The sequence below is a fragment of the Nicotiana tomentosiformis genome, chromosome 7, assembly GCF_000390325.3.
Source record: "Nicotiana tomentosiformis chromosome 7, ASM39032v3, whole genome shotgun sequence".
Taxonomy (NCBI): Eukaryota; Viridiplantae; Streptophyta; class Magnoliopsida; order Solanales; family Solanaceae; genus Nicotiana; species Nicotiana tomentosiformis.
The window spans coordinates 64,604,330-64,621,670 of NC_090818.1; the positions used below are offsets into that span (position 1 = coordinate 64,604,330).

The window sequence follows — 17,341 nt, forward strand, 5'->3', positions numbered from 1 at the left end:
CATTCAAAATATATCCTATATTAACCCCACATCAACACTTTTGTCCTTTAGTTCTCTAATTTAACACCCAGGTTTTCTATTTCTCTAAACTAAATAAAGGGCTTGCTTCTCAGTCAAAGGCACAAATATTACAACCAGCTGAACTTAATGTTTTTGTGCTGAATTTTTATAAATTCTACATCACCAACCTTTTCAGATAGAGAACTCTCGATGAACTCCAGAAATCTTTCCAACAATGCAGGAGATAATTTGGACCCATAACTTAGTTGCAAAAATATTTCTGTAATCGCAATATTCAGTGTGAAATATCGGTCACCGTCCTGCAATGTGCAAAAGGAAAAAGATAAGCAATCAGAGAAAAATTACTTTCAATGAACAAAAGGACGAAAAGCAAAAGGAAAAAAAGAAAGAAGAAAAGTTATACCATGCATGACACAATGATGTTGATTGCCGAGGATGCAGATGTATGAAAATTTTAGCAATAAATAAGGCTTTCAACAAGGTAACTCGTAATCTCCAGTACCTTTACTCTTGAAAATATGTTTTGTTTAGAATAAGTTCAAGCATTCAAGACCTGTTTATAAAGACATAGATATTACCTATCAGGAGGAGATCCTCAATCACACAGCTCTATCTTACTACAATGTGGAGAGTGGGAGAGAAGAAGGCAAGAAGCTCATATTTCAAGTTTGAAAATATGTGCCTTGAGGCAGATAGCTTTATGGAGATGGTAAAGCAATGGTGGATTCTTACCTGTTCGATGGGAGACCTGATTTTATATTTGCTAATAAACTAGCATCTCTAAAGAGAGATATGAAAGAATGAAATATGGGAATCTGAAAATAGAAAGGGTAAGTTACTCCGGAAGATCATAGAAGTGAACAGAGAAGCAGAGGAAAGAGAAATGACTGAAGAAGAACTCATGCAAAGACTTGCTTAGAACTGGAATTACAAGAGATTGCTAGATGTGAAGAAATCTCCTGGAGACAAAAGTCAAGGTGCATGTGGCTCAAGCAAGGGACAGAAATGCAAAGTTCCTTCATAAAATGGCTAATATCCAAAGGAGATATAACATTGACAAGATTAAAAAAACCAAAGAAACAGGAGTCACAGAGGAGCAGCATGAGATAAAGTCATGTATCCTGGAATTCTATACAAATTTGCACAAAGAAGTCGAGATACGGAGACCTTCTAGGGGTCATAGCATCCAACAAATCATAGCATAGCAGAGTAATTGGATACAAAGCCCTTGCGGAGAAAGAAGTAGCAGAGACAATAAAAGAATGTGCTGGCGACAAGGCCCTAAGCCATAATGATTTCTTTCTGACATTCTACCAAAGTGCTAGACAGTAATCAAGGAAGATCTCACGAGTGCCATAAACTACTTTCATCAATATGAATCTTTTCAGAGGAGCCTAAAAGCCCCACAATTGCTTTGATCCCCAAGTGGGCGGGGCTGAGGGACTAAAAGATTTCAGACCAAACAGCATATTGGAGAGTTTCTACAAGATCCTAGTCAAGCTACTTCCTGAAAGATTGAAAAAAGTGATAAAGAAGCGGGTGGCAGAGCCATAAATGGCATTCATCAACGGCAGACAAAAACGAGCACAATCCTAATTGCAAATCACCTACTGGATACTAAGATAAAAAAGAGAATCAATGTATTCCTGCGCAAAATAGACCTGGAAAAAGCTTTTGACACTGCAAATTGGGTTTTCTCAACATGTTGAAACTGATGGCATACAGGATAAATGGATAAGTCGGATTGGATTTCATATAACAACAGTCGGGTTCTCATTCATCATTAAAGGGTCCCCAGAAGGTTTTTTCTCCTATGCATGGAGGATTGGAGCAAGGGGACCCTTGATCACCTTTCTTATTCATTATTGTTAAGGAAGGATAGGGCGCAATGCTAAAGTAGGCAAAACACTTGAACTGGATTAGTGGATTTTAAACAGCCACCAGGCCTCAGGCAACTCCCTCAATCATTGACATCAAGAAAACGAGACCAGTTGAGGAACTCTACCGATCACGTATCTTGGATGCCCTATGGAAACCAGATTCGAAGCTACAGAGACATGGCAAGGCATTTTGGACACACATGAAAGAAAGTTGTCAAATTGGAAGAAACAGTTCATATCTCTCGGGAAATAATGGTGTCAATCAACAGTATTCGAGATGTCCTGCGAACATACACCGTGACTCTTCGCAATTCCATCACCAGTGATGTAGAAGCTAGACAAAATCAAAAGGGACTCTTTGAGGGAAGGAGGCAACAGGAAAGGAAAGCTTTTCATTTCGAAAAATGGGAAACAGTTATTAAAAGCAAAGTAAATAGAGGCATGGGAGTCATATATATAAAGCTATACAACAAGAGTTTGCTCCACATATTGCATTGGAGATACAACCTCCCCAGAGATGCTCTTTGGAAGACACTGTTACTGAAAAGTATGGACAGCAACAGAACTAGCGTACTAAGGAAGTGAGCAGACCACATGGCAATGGATCCAGGAGGCATATCAGAGGTCTATAGAGTCTTTTTGCCAACAACTTCATGGTAACAGTTGGAGATGGCAGGAATACTTCTTTCTGGCACTGACAGGATACATGGATAGGACAATCACCTTTGGAGGAAGAACTCTATGATCTGTAGACCTCTGCTCAAGACCCACTAACCACAGTGGCTCAGTGTATGAGTTTTGTTTTAGATGAATCGAAATAGAGAGACTAACTCAACTCCAACAAGCACTGAACAGCTATCAAATGCAATACATCATGATGGATCTTTTGCACTGAACACATCAGAAGGATGGCATCTTCACAGCAAGTACCTGCTACTAGACTTTATCCCAGCTCAATAGAAAATTTCAGAGGTGGTGAATGAAGAAAATATGGAAGTAAAGCACCTTACAAGGTCTCTTACGTCGGTTGCACAATGGCACATGAAGCTGTATTCACTCAATCTAACCTCTAGCACAGAGGTTTAACCCTGAGCAATAGATGCTTCGGGTGTGAAAGAGACACAGAAGATGTGAATCACCTATTTCTACACTGTTGCAGTTGCAACAAAGCTATGGCAGATGCACCTCACTATTTTTGGAGTCAAATTTGTTATGCCAAGAACAACTAAAGAACTCCTTTTTGCTGGACAGGGAAAGGAACTAGGGAAGGCAAGAAGAAGTTTTGGAGAACTATTCCTGCATGTATATGGTGGTCAATTTGGAAGGAAAGATATCATAGAAGTTTGAGGGCAGAAAGGAAAATATCGACAAGCTAAAGTACACTAGTACAGTAGTCTTTCTTTTCTGGCCTTTTCGTGTAAGTTTCAAAATGTACATGACGTAGATAGTTTAATGGAATTCCTCTGTCAGCTCACTGATAAGAGCAGCAAGGGGCTTGGTCGTTGTAAGGCTCCTGACTTATCCTGTTATGCAGCATCTTAGTGCAACTAATCAATACAAATCTTATTTACTTAACAAAAAATGTGATTTCTTTATATACAGTGTGTTCCACTGTAGCTTCCTACTCTAATAACAAACAACAATACCACAAGCGACTAAAGCTGAACAATGAGATGCATAGACATTATTTTGCAAACAATAACCATCCCTTCAATGTATGTGTTGAGTAAGATCATCAGCGTTCTGCTCTGTTTTTAATTTCCAAATAGACTTGTGATTTTTCTCATTTTGTGTCGAAGAAAAGAGTATAGGAGGAGTAACCATTCTGGCTAACCTAACAGAGCATTATAACATTTGAAATTTTCTAACGGAGTCAGATAATGTTTTTTTATGAAGTATGGAGTCGGATAATGTTTTCAATCAGAAAAGAAGCATTCACAGTGCTTCGCCTTTCTACATGAATGTTCAGGCTAGAGCCACTATTACCCTCTTTATTTTCCGTCAGCCACTATTACCTGGACACTTGTAATATTAGTCAGGCTAAAAGCAGTAGGAAAAGACATACAAACATAGCCCAGCCAATGCCTGCGATAATTCAAGGGTAAAAATGAACCCTACGATTGGCAACTAGAGAAGGTAAGGGAAAAGTACAAGGAAAATAGAAGAGAAAAAGAGGGGAAAAAAATTTGTGGGTCCCACAAGAAGATCGTTACTCTCCACTTCCTTTCTTCTTTCTCTTGAAAACTTACAAGGGAAGGGAAGTGTACATTTCTCTTCCAATATCTTTCTTTCCCTTATTTCCAAGGAGGGAGGGGGGGGGGGGGAAGAAAAGTCAGTTACGCAGAGAAAAAAAACACAAAAAATAAACAGAGAGCGGCATGGATGAAGGAAACTGTACCTTCTCTGACAAGCAATGAACCAAATCTTGGGGGGGGGGGGGGAAGAAAAGCTAAGCTAGCGAGAAAAAAAAATACAAAAAATAAACAGAGAGCGGCATGGATGAAGAAAAATAATTGAAGGAAACTGTACCTTCTCTGACAAGCAATGAACTGGACTCAAGGGGAACTCATCCCATAACTTCTTTAAATTCACTACTGATATACTTTGGTCACATATGCTAAGGTTGTTTTTCTGGTGAGGTGGCAGATTTTGGGAGTCTTGTTGACATTTGCCAGACGCATGAACAAAGAACCTCACCACAAGATCAATGCTTTGAAGTAAAGACAACATACAATCGAAGGATTGTGCATCTATCTGGGCTGTGGAGTGGATCAGTGGACTAAAGTCCTGGAAGCAGCTAACTAGAATGGGTAAGAGATCTGTCAACTTGTTGACAACACCAGAAAGACCTACAAAACAAATGACATCAGGATTCAGATTTAGCAATTCTCGACAAAAACAAAGCCAAATAAAGTCATAATGAATGCAGATGGGAGCTATATCTCATTATATTCCAACAGATAATCACGCAACTGCAAATGATGGTTACATCCCAACATTAAGCAACAATAATAACATTACTTTCAATGAGAATTTTCTCCTATTTATACCTTTACCTTTTCAAAAAAAAAAAAAAAAAAATTCTCCTATTTATACACTTCATAATGGATATCCGATCTAAGCATCAGGGAGGACCTCAAGACTAATGTTGTGGAGACATTTATTTTCAGGTTAATTAACTTAAACCCTCATAGCCAGTCTCCCCACTAGCTCACATGTGATCCTAAAGACACTTTTAAATTTAAGAAAAAAAAGAGCAAGATCCTGTCAGCGAGTTACTTGTGTAAAGGAAGTAACATCACCCGGGTTACATCTATAGATGAATATAATCGTAAAAATAAAAGATCCTACTTAATTAGTCTGGTTGTGTAAAATCTTCAACGCTTACTAGCCACCATCTGTGATTATGTGTAAGTAGCAATCACAATCTCTTTAAATTATTTCAGTTCTGCTCCAATGCCCAAATCTCAATGTAGTAATTTTATGTGTTAAATATGCTTCGGTGTTGAGGAAGGTTCAAAATCAGAAGTTCTGTTAACAGCCCCTCCTTCATCCTCACAGAACAATTTGATGAAATAGACGGCCATCTTTTACCTTTTCTAAGAAAAAGAGTAACTCCACTAAAAAGAAGCGAAAAGGGAGCAGAAAGTGAGCCCTTAACAGAAGAGAAAGGGAAATGAAAGCAAGAGATAACCAAAATAATCATTCATGAAGAATCCAATTCTCAACCAAGGTCTTCTATACGTTCTGGCCCTCCAATGCTCAGGGATCAGATCAGTGTGTTTAATAGCGATATACACAAAAAAGGGACAAGGTCCTTGGGGCATGAAATGAAGGACTAGATGTGAAGCACACTATTTACAGAAAATCAAAAAATACCAAACACATGTGAATTTATTACTATGGTAATCAAATTGCAATTAAAGTAACTCATTGCGACATCCAATATACAATAATGCCGATGTCAATCCAACTCTTCAAAGTTAAGATTCAAAGAACCGATCACTTTTTGCTTGGATCACTTTACAGCCATTGTTTGAAGTGCATGACTTCATATATGAAGCAATAACCCTCGCTGTGCAAGCGACGAAACGATGGATTTCAATAACACTGGTTTAGATATATTGAATCTTTTCCCTAACTGCATTTCTTGTCTCAAGCTGTTTATCAAAGGTGAAAGGCATTGCTAAATTTGGAACTCACAAGTCAATCTCTTTAATCTCTTAGCATTGCTTTTAAAAGGACAAACATGCTTAACCAGACTGCCGAGTCATGTGACTACTTTACCCCATCATATAAAGCATAGAGTTAACTCCATATTCTTTTGCCTCCCACCTCCCAAAAGAATAGCCTGGTAATTGATTCACAAAGTACATGATGTAACTAAAAAAGGCAGTTCAGACAAGATAAGCAATGTGTGTTGGTTTAGTTGTGTTAAAATATTCTACTTATACAATGTGTAGTATCTAGTCAAGTAAGGGGCCGTTTGGTTCACAATAAGGTTATCCCAGGATTGTAATCCTGGGATTATAATCCCACCTTCTACATGGGATAGATAATACCAAGATTTTGGTATAAAATTTATACCAGTATTAACTAATACCAATAACCAAACTGTGGATAGATGCAATCTGAAATTTAATACCGGGACCTAATCCCCGTAACTAAACGACCCTTAAGAGTTTTAAACTGTTTCTGACCTAGCATCAGAGCTCCCAACAATTGTCCTTTAGCTGGTAGTAGGCCGATGCCAGCTTATGCTCAAGGTTTTATCACTTTGCTCTCCCTATACAAGTCAGGCACTAAGAAAGAGCCTATGGCTTCGTAGTTGCAGTTAGTTCAACTAGCACAGGAGTATGGAAGGCAGTTAAAGGTAAGCAGTATTTCAACTTTGACTTGGGTGATGGGAAAAAGCTGAGATTTTGGGAGAATTCATGGTTGGGACATGGCCTTTAATGGAATAGTTCTAAACTTAAACAGAATTGCTACTCAACAGGATGTTACTGTTGCACAGTATAGGAAGAGGGTTGATTTGAATCTCAAATTTGGCCAATGTCGGGACTGGGAGATAGATGATGTGGCAAACTGCTAGGAATGCTGGAATTGAGTGGAGTGGAAAGAAGCAAAGGAAGATTAAATAATCTGGAGGGGCGACTGTACAGAAAGTTCTCCATCAAGTGGAGACAATCTCTTCAGAACAAGGAGCCAGCAAGAAACTGAAAGCAGAAAGCCTAGCTTATCTGTTTGCAAAGGTAACTAACCAATAAAAGTGTCTTGTAGATAACCAATAAAAGCATGTTGTTTTGGCTGCATAGCCCTACATGATAGTAAAGCCTGATGCAAGATCAGAAAAGGAACTACTATATGTAGCATATGCTATGTGTATTATGCAGATATGGAAGACTCATGAGTCTGTAACATTCTTTTCCCTTATGGAGGTCTAGCGGATCGTACCAGGCAATGTGAAGGAAGCAGTAATGAGGTAGAAAGCAGTGAAGATAAAGAAGTTCAAGAAAGTTTGGATCACTACACCATGGTGCATTTGCTGGAGCATCAGGAGAGAAAGATCAGAGACGCTTTGAAGGAAGGGCCACTCCATTACATTTTCTGAGAGCCAATTGTTTGAAATATTTTAGCTTTTCCGCGTAAATGGGATCTATTGAATGATGAAGAGGATACTAAAGAACTTATCAGCTCCTTTACCTGCAGACTCGTAAAAGGGAGACTGGAATTTATGCTGTAAATAGAGCAACTGGTTGATTCAAGTATGAATGAAACCTTTTGCTCACTTTTAAAAGAAAAGAAAAAAAGAAAAATCTACAGAATCAGATCTATTCTGGAATCCTTTCCTGATGTTACTGCCAGGGAAATCTGCAGATTTATTTATGCTGCAAAAATCTGTGCCGCAAAAAAAGTTTAAAACGACGCTTGTCCAGAAAGCAAAGTATCTTAATATCAACCACAGTTACCTACGGTCCAGCTGACACTACTAGTTTTTACCGTATTCATTACATCCAAAAACGTAACATATGTTGAGTGCTTTGATCACACATTGCTACTATACCAATAAGATCGTTCTAATATAAGAGTCTATGGGCCTAGAAAATCATTAAACTACAACGCTAGAACTCAGGACTCAGGAACAACATCCAAGCATTACTAAAACGATAACAATTGCCTTATAATAATATTTAAAACTTCTTTAAATGACTGTCTATCATCAATTCCTTAGGATTGCTAAATCATGGGAGACCTAACAAAAACTAGTTCCCTTTTTAATGTTTCTCCTAAGAAGGATTTCCAGCTTTTCAGAAAAAATATGTACATGTAGTTGCCAAGTCCATTAATCTTGGTGAAGTTAAGCTTTTCAACCTCTCCATGGTGGGTTATTTTTTGCTTGTACCATAGGGAGGAGAGTTAATATTTTTATTTTTATTTTTTTGATACTGAGAAATCCGAGTACCAGGTGGTACAAAGTTCGAAACTCAGTGGATATGGGTCTACCACTCTACCCTTATCCATTTAAATATCAAGCTTTTGTCTATTGCGGGGTTCAAACTCGTGACGTGTGTCTAATCCACAAAACACGAATTGCGCTCTTACAACTAGACCAAAGCCCTTGGGACTAGGGAATGGAGTTAATATTTGGAGCATGCTTTGCTTGTTTAGGTAAATGTGGGGAACAATAACCCCCACAATTGATACCATGTTTATTAGATGTTTAACACAATCGAGGAGATCATCGAAGCTTTCATGGACCAGGTATTATGTGATTGTGCATCTCGAAGATAAAGTTGTTACCAATAGCCTAATGGTCGGTAAGAATACTTAAAGGTTCATCAAAGTATAAGTTGCAATTAAGTACACAGGAAGTATATTTATATCCAATGCAAGGATTTATCATAAGCAGCCCTGGTCTTTGAAATGAAAGCAGCAGATCTGGAAGTTCAATTCAACGCAAATTCTTACCAGTAGATTTATTGGAGACATCAAGGTCAAAAGCATGCAAGCTAGCCCGAGCTGCATCCTATGCAAACGAAAGAGTAAGTGCCGAATGGAAGAAGCTTACAAAGAAAGTAACTGGAAGCACAGTACAGAACATGTTTAGCAGTAATTAAGGGCAAATTGCAGTACATCAACCACAAGTTGACAGAACAATCTAACCATCCCACCCCTAAAAAAGAAGGAAATACCGACGAAAAATGTAACATGCACGCCAAAGGAAGGTAACTACAAGGGTCCACTTTTGCATGATATTTGGAACAGGAAAACTTACTCCATAGGCAGAGGGTTTATCTGAATTTGCAGGAGTACAAATACAAGGATAGGCCACTCATCAATCTTGTATTGTATACCATGATGGCAAGTAAGAACATCCATTCCAAATGTTACAGTATTCTTTCCAATTTATTAGGGTCATTGCATAGTTATATTCCAATTTATTCTACATCAAGTCCCCCCCTTTTAGTATAATTTAATTTGGAGGCTAAACAAGAAGTCATGTTGTAGCATCTTATACTGGCTAAGCTTTTCAATGAGATCATGGCGGTTAGGAGCTCTACTGTACACGAAGTGTTCGGACATTACTGTACAAGGAGGCAACACCTTGGTGCCCCCTACATATTTTCACCTATAAAACGGAACAAAGACAGTACGTTCTCCCCTCTTCTCTGTTTTCAAGCATCATCCCAGTGATTATTCAAAGGAAGGTCAAATTACTGACCTGGACAGTTAGCTAAATCCTCCATAGAACTTACTCATGGGTTCTTAGAAAAGTACAAAACATGCATTTGTTCGATCAAAGAAAATAAAATTTAACAGAAACTGAATAGGATATAAGACATAAGTATGTATTATAGCGCAATTAGAGACAGACATGTCAATTCTGATAAGTTATTGCAAAATTATATATTGCAGACATTCTTGAGTACCAAAACAAATTATTTCCTACGAGTAACATACAAAAAAATAATTTCCTGCAATTCACATAGAACCATAAAACTTCGGAAAAGTATGCACTTGAGCATGCTGATGGCATAATTAACAAGATAGTACATTGTCACTTAAGGAGTCGCCTTCTTTCTGATTACTACACGGTAACAGTGACAAGCAGCGAACCAACCCAGCAAGAGCATTCTTTAGCCTGCCCTTGTCTTGCAAGTAAAATCTGTTCTTCTGCAGAATGTCCTCATAGTTCTGGAGAATCTGTATAAAATAAGAGGCTTTTTAAGAAAAAACTCCATCACGACATTTAAGACAATAAACCATAACAGAATAAACAGACATGAAATACAATACACTGATACATAAAAATCTTACATCAGATTGCTAGAATTAAAAACAAATGTATCAAGAACTTATTTTTCTGGTGCTTTAGTAAACTCTAGATACAATGGATCATTACTTGGATTTTTTGTATTTCTTGGGAAGAAACATGTAGCATGATGGGGAATCTGTTGTAGTTTCAAAGTTTGTACTGATTTCTGTACCATCTTGGGGTTTTTTTTTTAATAAAAGCCTTTACTTATCAAAAAGAAAAAATCTTACATCAGATGAAATGGTGCGTGAAGAAAATAAAACAGCACTATACAGCAATAGCAATTTCATCATTTTAAAGACAATGGGTTGAGAAAAACAGAAGGAAAACTCTTCTTCTCTGATAAGTAACCTAAATATAATTTATTTATTATCAATCTGATAAGTGACCTAAATATAATTTATTTATTTTTTGATAACCCAGGAATCACCGAGGGCCAGTGGTGCACGGTCTAAACTCAGTGGATAATGGGCCCATGACCGAGCCCTAGTAAGACCGCAGCTTATAATATGTGGGTTAAAACACAATACCAAGGTTCGTAAAAGCGCAGCTTGTGATGTAAATACATTCTAACTATATTTTCCTTGACTGATACATTCTAAGTATATTTTCCTTGACTGTTACATTCTAAGTATAATTCTATTAAGCACATTATCAAAGTTTACATCCCACACTATGTTGCGCGGACTCTTCATTTTAGCCGCCGCACCCTCGTGTCGAGACAACACTGGTACTGGTGGGTGTGGGATTCATACAGGGTGTGGTCAATCGAGATCGAGTGCTTTAACCACTATCCATGGATAAATTTGACGAAAAATGAAAAAAATGAAAAAATGAAAGATTGAATTTTAGTTGTTGCCTACTAGAGCCTACAGCTTGAGAAATTCTCAAAATGAAAGATTGAATTATTGGTTGCACTTCATTACCAATAAGTTTTTCCACAGAATATCTCTCATAACTTTGGATATTTGTATAGATCTATTTTTCGAATTCTGAATTACTTTTAGCCGAATCCCCACACCTGTATCCGTACCTCGATCCGTACCCCAGAATCTTAAAATTTAGATTATGAAGGATCCGACCTCTAGATTCGCATCCGGATCGAATACCAGCACCCAAATCCGAGCAACATACTGGACTTGCATTTTCTAGAATGTGTGGGTCAACGAAAATATAGATAAAGTTTCTTTTTTTGTTTGTTGAAGACCTAATTAAGTAAATAAAAGTGTGCTCTCTCTAACAGCTTAAGTTTTTAGATGAGATGGTCGCACAATTAAACACGGTATCAGAACAGGTAGAGGTCCTGGGTTCGAGTCTCATCGCAATCAATATCAAAAAGAATTTTTACGTGCTTGGCTCATTAAAAGAGAACACACTTTTATTTACTTAATTATGTCTTCAACACGCCCACGTGCTTGGCTCATTAAAAAGAATCAAGCCCGTACGTGAGGGGGCATGTTGAAGACATAATTAAGTAAATAAAAGTGTGCTCTCTCTGACAGCTTAAGCTTTTAGATGAGATAGTCACACAATTCAACATTGTTCTTTCTGATAAATCAAAATATAGTTAGAGAATTACCGTCAACAACGGAAAACAATGCCAAATTAAAAATCAGGTTAAAACATGGTCAAAACTTTCCACATATAAAAATCTATTTATTTACCTTTTCAGCGTACAATAAAAAGGAAGACGGAAAATACTGGATCAAGAGGTCAAAAAATTTGAAAGCCATCAACCGCACTTCAATAGCCATGTTTGTCATCGCATTAAATATATATGTCATCATCAAGGAATTAATTGGTCCCTTATTATCCTGCAACACAAACAAATAGTGTTAGCCCCCTCTTTTTATAGGTGAAATGTAGTACAAAGTCCTGCAAAATTCGAACAACCAACATTATAATCACAGACAGAAGAATAGAAAAATACAGCCATCTGCTCCCCAAATATTAAGAGAATATAAGACGATATCGCAAAATCACAAGCAGGAACAAGGCATGCAAGGTAAGGTTTAACTTAATCTAAAAACGCAAGACTAACAAGCAAGAACGGAACTAACAGTAAAAACCGAAGGCAATTGAAACAAACTCTATCTTTTCTTAACATTTCACTCGTGGATACCAAATCACCAGCAGAGGAAATATACATTTTGTATTGCTTCATTGAAAGGAACCTAGTGACCAAACAACAAACAAGCTGGTAACCTCGCCTTATCAGACTTTGTAAGAGTACTGAGTAACCAAACAACCAAATAGAACGTAACCATTATTCTTCCAATGACTAAATCTTGTAGGGACTTCTCACATATTGAAACTTCTTGTGGTAAGCCTCAACTCCTCTTCTCCCTTTTTTCCATTTGAGATAAGAAGAAAACTATCTAGGAAGTTATACGTGAAGGCCAGGTAGTATGAAAAAAGCATCATACACTCGTTGCCATTATTCCATTGACGAAATTATAGAGAACTTCAGTAAAAGACAGCTCGTGAAACAAGCAAAAATTGTGTTACGAAATGCTAAGCACTACAAGCCTTCTGCCTATGATTTATAAGAGGAACAAAATAGTCAGAGGAAACTCGATGCATATGAGAACTTGAACCTTGAGAAATGGGGTACATGAGTTCTCGATAGATGACCATTTGACGTACACCAGCTATGATTTGTCAATTTGACGATCTGACCAGATCATTGAAGCATGTTTCTTCCACTTAGAGTTAAAAAGGTGCGGGGTTGGGGAAACTAGTTGTTAGTGTCACTAAATAAACCCACTTAAAATAAGTAAAATAAGTGCAGCAAGAAAAACAGTGGTCACTTAAGTGGATTATAGCGCACAGCAAGTTGGCAACTACTTCAGGTGATGAATACGTGCTCTGGGAAGTATTGTCGTATAGATAGCAAATGCACTTTTACTCATAGAAACCACGCCAGGTGCTAAAGAGAGGACTGGAAGAAAATGGTTTAGAAACTACCTCTTTACAGCCAGGAAAAATAACTGACTTGAGAAGCTGATAGAGTGTTTCACGGACCAACTTATCATCGTCACTGATACGTTCACGTAATTTCTCAATAACAGCTAGCTTATGCAGTTTCAATTCAGCAGGGAATTTAAGAAGAACATCTCTAATTCCGATTAAAGCATCTGGAAGTCAAAAGAAATTGAGCATGGTTAACCACCACATTATGCCATTGACTATAAAGATGAGAAATAAGGCCTAAACGCAATAAAATAGGATAGCAAATGCTTTGCAATCTCAAAACACTTGCCATACTCAATATAGGATGTTTTGTAAGAACCTAATCTTTTTTTTAGTCAAAAGAACAAAATGAATTAAAGAAGAAACACAAAGTAAACTTAAACTAGTGAAACATTAGCTCGAGCAAATGACATAATTTCATCTTCTATAATCATAACACTGTCACTTGTGTTCTTTTGCTTCATTTTTGGTGTAACATGGCTGATGTAAATACTTCTCACCCTAGCACCGTATTGGATGTTATTAGCTCATTACATGACCTGTAAGGCTCTTTTTTGGTAACTTTCCCGGCATCTTCTTATTTTATTATTTTAATAACCGTAGTGTCTAGGCCAGCTTACACGCACCTCGACTTTCCCATCATCTTCCTGTTGCTGGTTTCTTATATAAATGTTACTCTTTTATTGATTAAAAAGAGCCACTTGAAAGTTTCTTTTCTAATAGAAACCCCAAAAAAAACGAGAAGAGAAAAAGCAAAAAGAAGAAAAGATAGAGAATGAAAGTGCCAAATGAATACAAAACATATATGTAGCAAAGAGCTATAACATTACATGATGCAGTTTATATTTTATTTTTTATTTTAAAAAAAAAAAAAATTGCCCTTTATGGTAACAGACTGCGCAGTAATGTTAACAAGGTAGTACCTTTACGAACTTTGGCATTGTGATGACTTGTTTGCTGAAGAAGCTCTTTCAACGTTAAACCTTTCTTGCTCACAGCTAAACCAGCCTTCTCTGAAGCTACACTTTGCTCAGGTAGAATAATTGCTGCAATTAATTAAGACATTAATAAAAACATGCTTTAATCCGTCAATCTTCCTCAACTGCATAGACAACTTTATATTAGACCATTTTGATCAAAATTTACATCACTAAATGGAAACCAAAATGGTTCAAGGCATTAACTTAATACAAAAAAATGGCTGTTACTGTCCAAACAGACGATTGCAAAAAAAAGGAGTCTATTTTACCACTTTTCACCCTGTTACAAGAATAGAAATCGTATATACACACATAGGCAAAATATAACTAACCAAGTTAACCATTTTTCTTTACCTTTGGATTTGATTTCAGTGTTGGTAGCATTCTGGGCCGGAGGCAATTTTCTTCCAATTTTCCTTTTTATTTTCTGCAGACCAATTCTTAAGCATGTGAAAAGAAAAAAGAAACAGGAATTGATTGAAAAATTATTGAATGAAATATTTACTTTGAAATCAACACCACGCTTTTGCTTCTTCTTGGATTGAGCTTTAGACTTGTTGACCATTGTTTGGAAGCACGTTAAGGATAATTGAAGGTTTGAAGTATGTAGGGTTTTTCAGCTAAGGTTTTGCCCGTTTGGAAGGAGGAAGAAAAGAGAGCTTGTTAATTGCATATAAAGCCCTTTTATAATTTTAAAAGATCTACTTCAACATTTGAACTAATATTACAAGGGGAATAGCACACAGGAGGTCAACATGCCTGCTTGGCACAACTGGGGGTATTGTAGTAATTTCCCTAAAACAGAGCAACATGATTGGCCGAAAAGTAATTGTACTGCAGCTGTTACATAAATGTTTTAGTGACTTGACAAAACTACCCTCGCGTATCTCATCATCCATCAGCAGACCACTTCTTGAAGTTTCATTTTTGCCCCTGTTTTCATTCTTTATTGCATAGTTGCCTGTATGTATTTTGGTAAATTTGGCAAAGTTTGAGCACAATTATATAGTAGTGAAAAGCAACAAATGTGGTTTCAGTTTGAAGTTTCGTTTTCTCTGTGAAATCTTGAACGCATTACATTTCCTCTCTCTTTCTCCCAATAAAATCTTTTTCTATTCAAAATTTTTAATGATATGATCATCCATCAGCAGATCACTTTTTGAAGTTTCAGTTTTGCCCCTGTTTGCATTCTTTATTGCATAGTTGCCTGCATGTATTTTGGTAAATTTGGGAAAGTTTGAGCACAATTATATAATAGTGAAAAGCAACAAATGTGGTGTTAGTTTGAAGTTTCGTTTTCTTGTAAAATCTTCAACCCATTACATTTTCTCTCTCTTTTTCTATTTTAATGATATCATTGTATAACCTGTTATACTATAAGTATTACTGATAGTTTATAAATTATTTCAATGTTCAAGTAATTATCAATTAATACTTATTTTTTATGTGTGTTTGAATGGCGATGCGCAAGACGAAAGCAATCGGGTATACAGTGAAGAGAAAAGCTGAAGAATCCACAGAGACTATAAAGGAAAATGTTAATAAGAGCATGAACACCACGAACTAAATTTAAACTTTAACATTTCAATACATAGAGACATTAGCTCTTCCTAATTATATCCCTTTTTTAAAAGAAATAATAAAGAATTTTTTTTTCTTTTTTAGTTTGCTGAAACCGCAAACAAAAGTTTACGAGTTTGTTGTATTTCGGTAGTTGGGAATATGACTCCATTATGTTATTTTTTTAGTCTGGAATAAATGTACACTGATTAGTTATTACTCTCTGATTTATTTTATATGACTTCTTTTTCTCTTTTTGCTTTATTAAAAAAATAACATATTTATAAATTTGAAAATGATTTAACTTTAAACTTCTCATAATACTTTTAGTGATATATTTTTATAGTCATAAAAATGTCATTTCATGTTTAACAATAATTATTCTAAAGATACTTGATATGTGTCAAAAAATGTTCTTCGAAGTACATTATACATTTTGAACTTAAAATGTATGAATTCAATGTGTGTAATTGAAATTTTGAACTCACATCAATACTCTACTCCTAACTATGTAAATATGCTTAAGCAGAATGACAAAACAATATAAAGGAAAGAAATAAATGAAATTAAAAATCCAAAACACCATAAAATGAGAATGAGTAAGATTGAGCCGTGCATCTTTCCAGCTGTTGAATACTTTTAATATTTTTTTTGTGTAGCATTGAAATCTTTTAATACTTGATGATTATTATTTAATATTTTGCTATTTAAAACTTTAACATTTTTTCTTATGAGTCCATCCAACCGATTAAATTAAAAATAATCGATTGTATAATTTATTTATACTGGGTAAAAAAGTAAATTTTAAATCCAATCGGCTATATTTGTATAATTTAGAAAAATACACTATAGTGTTTGGGCCCATGCTCCATCCTTTACTAGTAATTAGATACACACTCATAGTTGATAGACACTTTAATTTTCCTAGTGAACAATTAGACTTTTCTTCTCGTGAATACCTCACATTGACTGGCCAAATGTGTGTTTTTCTTTAAAATCCTTTAAATATTGGTTTTTCTTCTTTATTTTTAATTTAATAATAAAATTCTAGGAACCCCAACATTTTAACTATTCTCATCAACACCCCACCTTCTTCAATTTTCCATCCACCAGCACCAACGCATAAAAATAAAATATTCACTATATTATTTTGGATGTATAATATAAAATTATGTCAACAACGTAACTTTACCATGAAATTAAATTTATCAAAATAAATTAAAGTGAAATAGTACATTTTTTTAGGAATGAAAATGGTAGTTAGGAAGTCCATCTTTTATTGTAATATTCATTGTTGAAGGTTACTTCCAACTTTCACATTGATTTATTGACTTGAAGGTCGAATTACTTCAATATTTTTCTCTTAAATCTCGCAATGTGATTTGAAATTTAGAAGTAAAAAAAAATAATGAGATTTAATCGATAATGTAATCTTGTCCTTTGATGGATTCATTATAATTTTCTGTGAGCGTAGAAGATTGAACTAAGTACCGATGGATGGTCGTCCACTAGTGGGTGCTTTTAGTGGTTGAAGGAAAGAGGTTAGAGATGGTGAAGGAGTATTTGGAGTGGCTGATTGCTAGAATTGCGAGATGGGGATATGGGAATGG

At 36.0% G+C, this 17,341-nt stretch overlaps 1 protein-coding gene across 2 annotated transcripts in view; it reads right to left on the reverse strand.

The window, feature by feature from the left end:
• Positions 1-14,860, reverse strand: part of LOC104093959 (uncharacterized) — a 39,104-nt gene extending 24,244 nt beyond the window's left edge. For both annotated transcript variants that reach the window (XM_070181628.1, XM_070181629.1), the window contains exons 1-9: positions 14,677-14,860; positions 14,526-14,598; positions 14,115-14,237; positions 13,186-13,355; positions 11,883-12,032; positions 9,957-10,106; positions 8,871-8,928; positions 4,431-4,750; positions 189-320 (exon numbers count right to left, since the gene is read on the reverse strand). In XM_070181628.1, coding sequence (XP_070037729.1) covers positions 189-320; positions 4,431-4,750; positions 8,871-8,928; positions 9,957-10,106; positions 11,883-12,032; positions 13,186-13,355; positions 14,115-14,237; positions 14,526-14,598; positions 14,677-14,736 — 1,236 coding nt within the window. In that variant the 5' untranslated portion in view covers positions 14,737-14,860. The remainder of the gene's footprint in view (positions 1-188; positions 321-4,430; positions 4,751-8,870; positions 8,929-9,956; positions 10,107-11,882; positions 12,033-13,185; positions 13,356-14,114; positions 14,238-14,525; positions 14,599-14,676) is intronic.
• Positions 14,861-17,341: the final 2,481 nt, after the last annotated feature.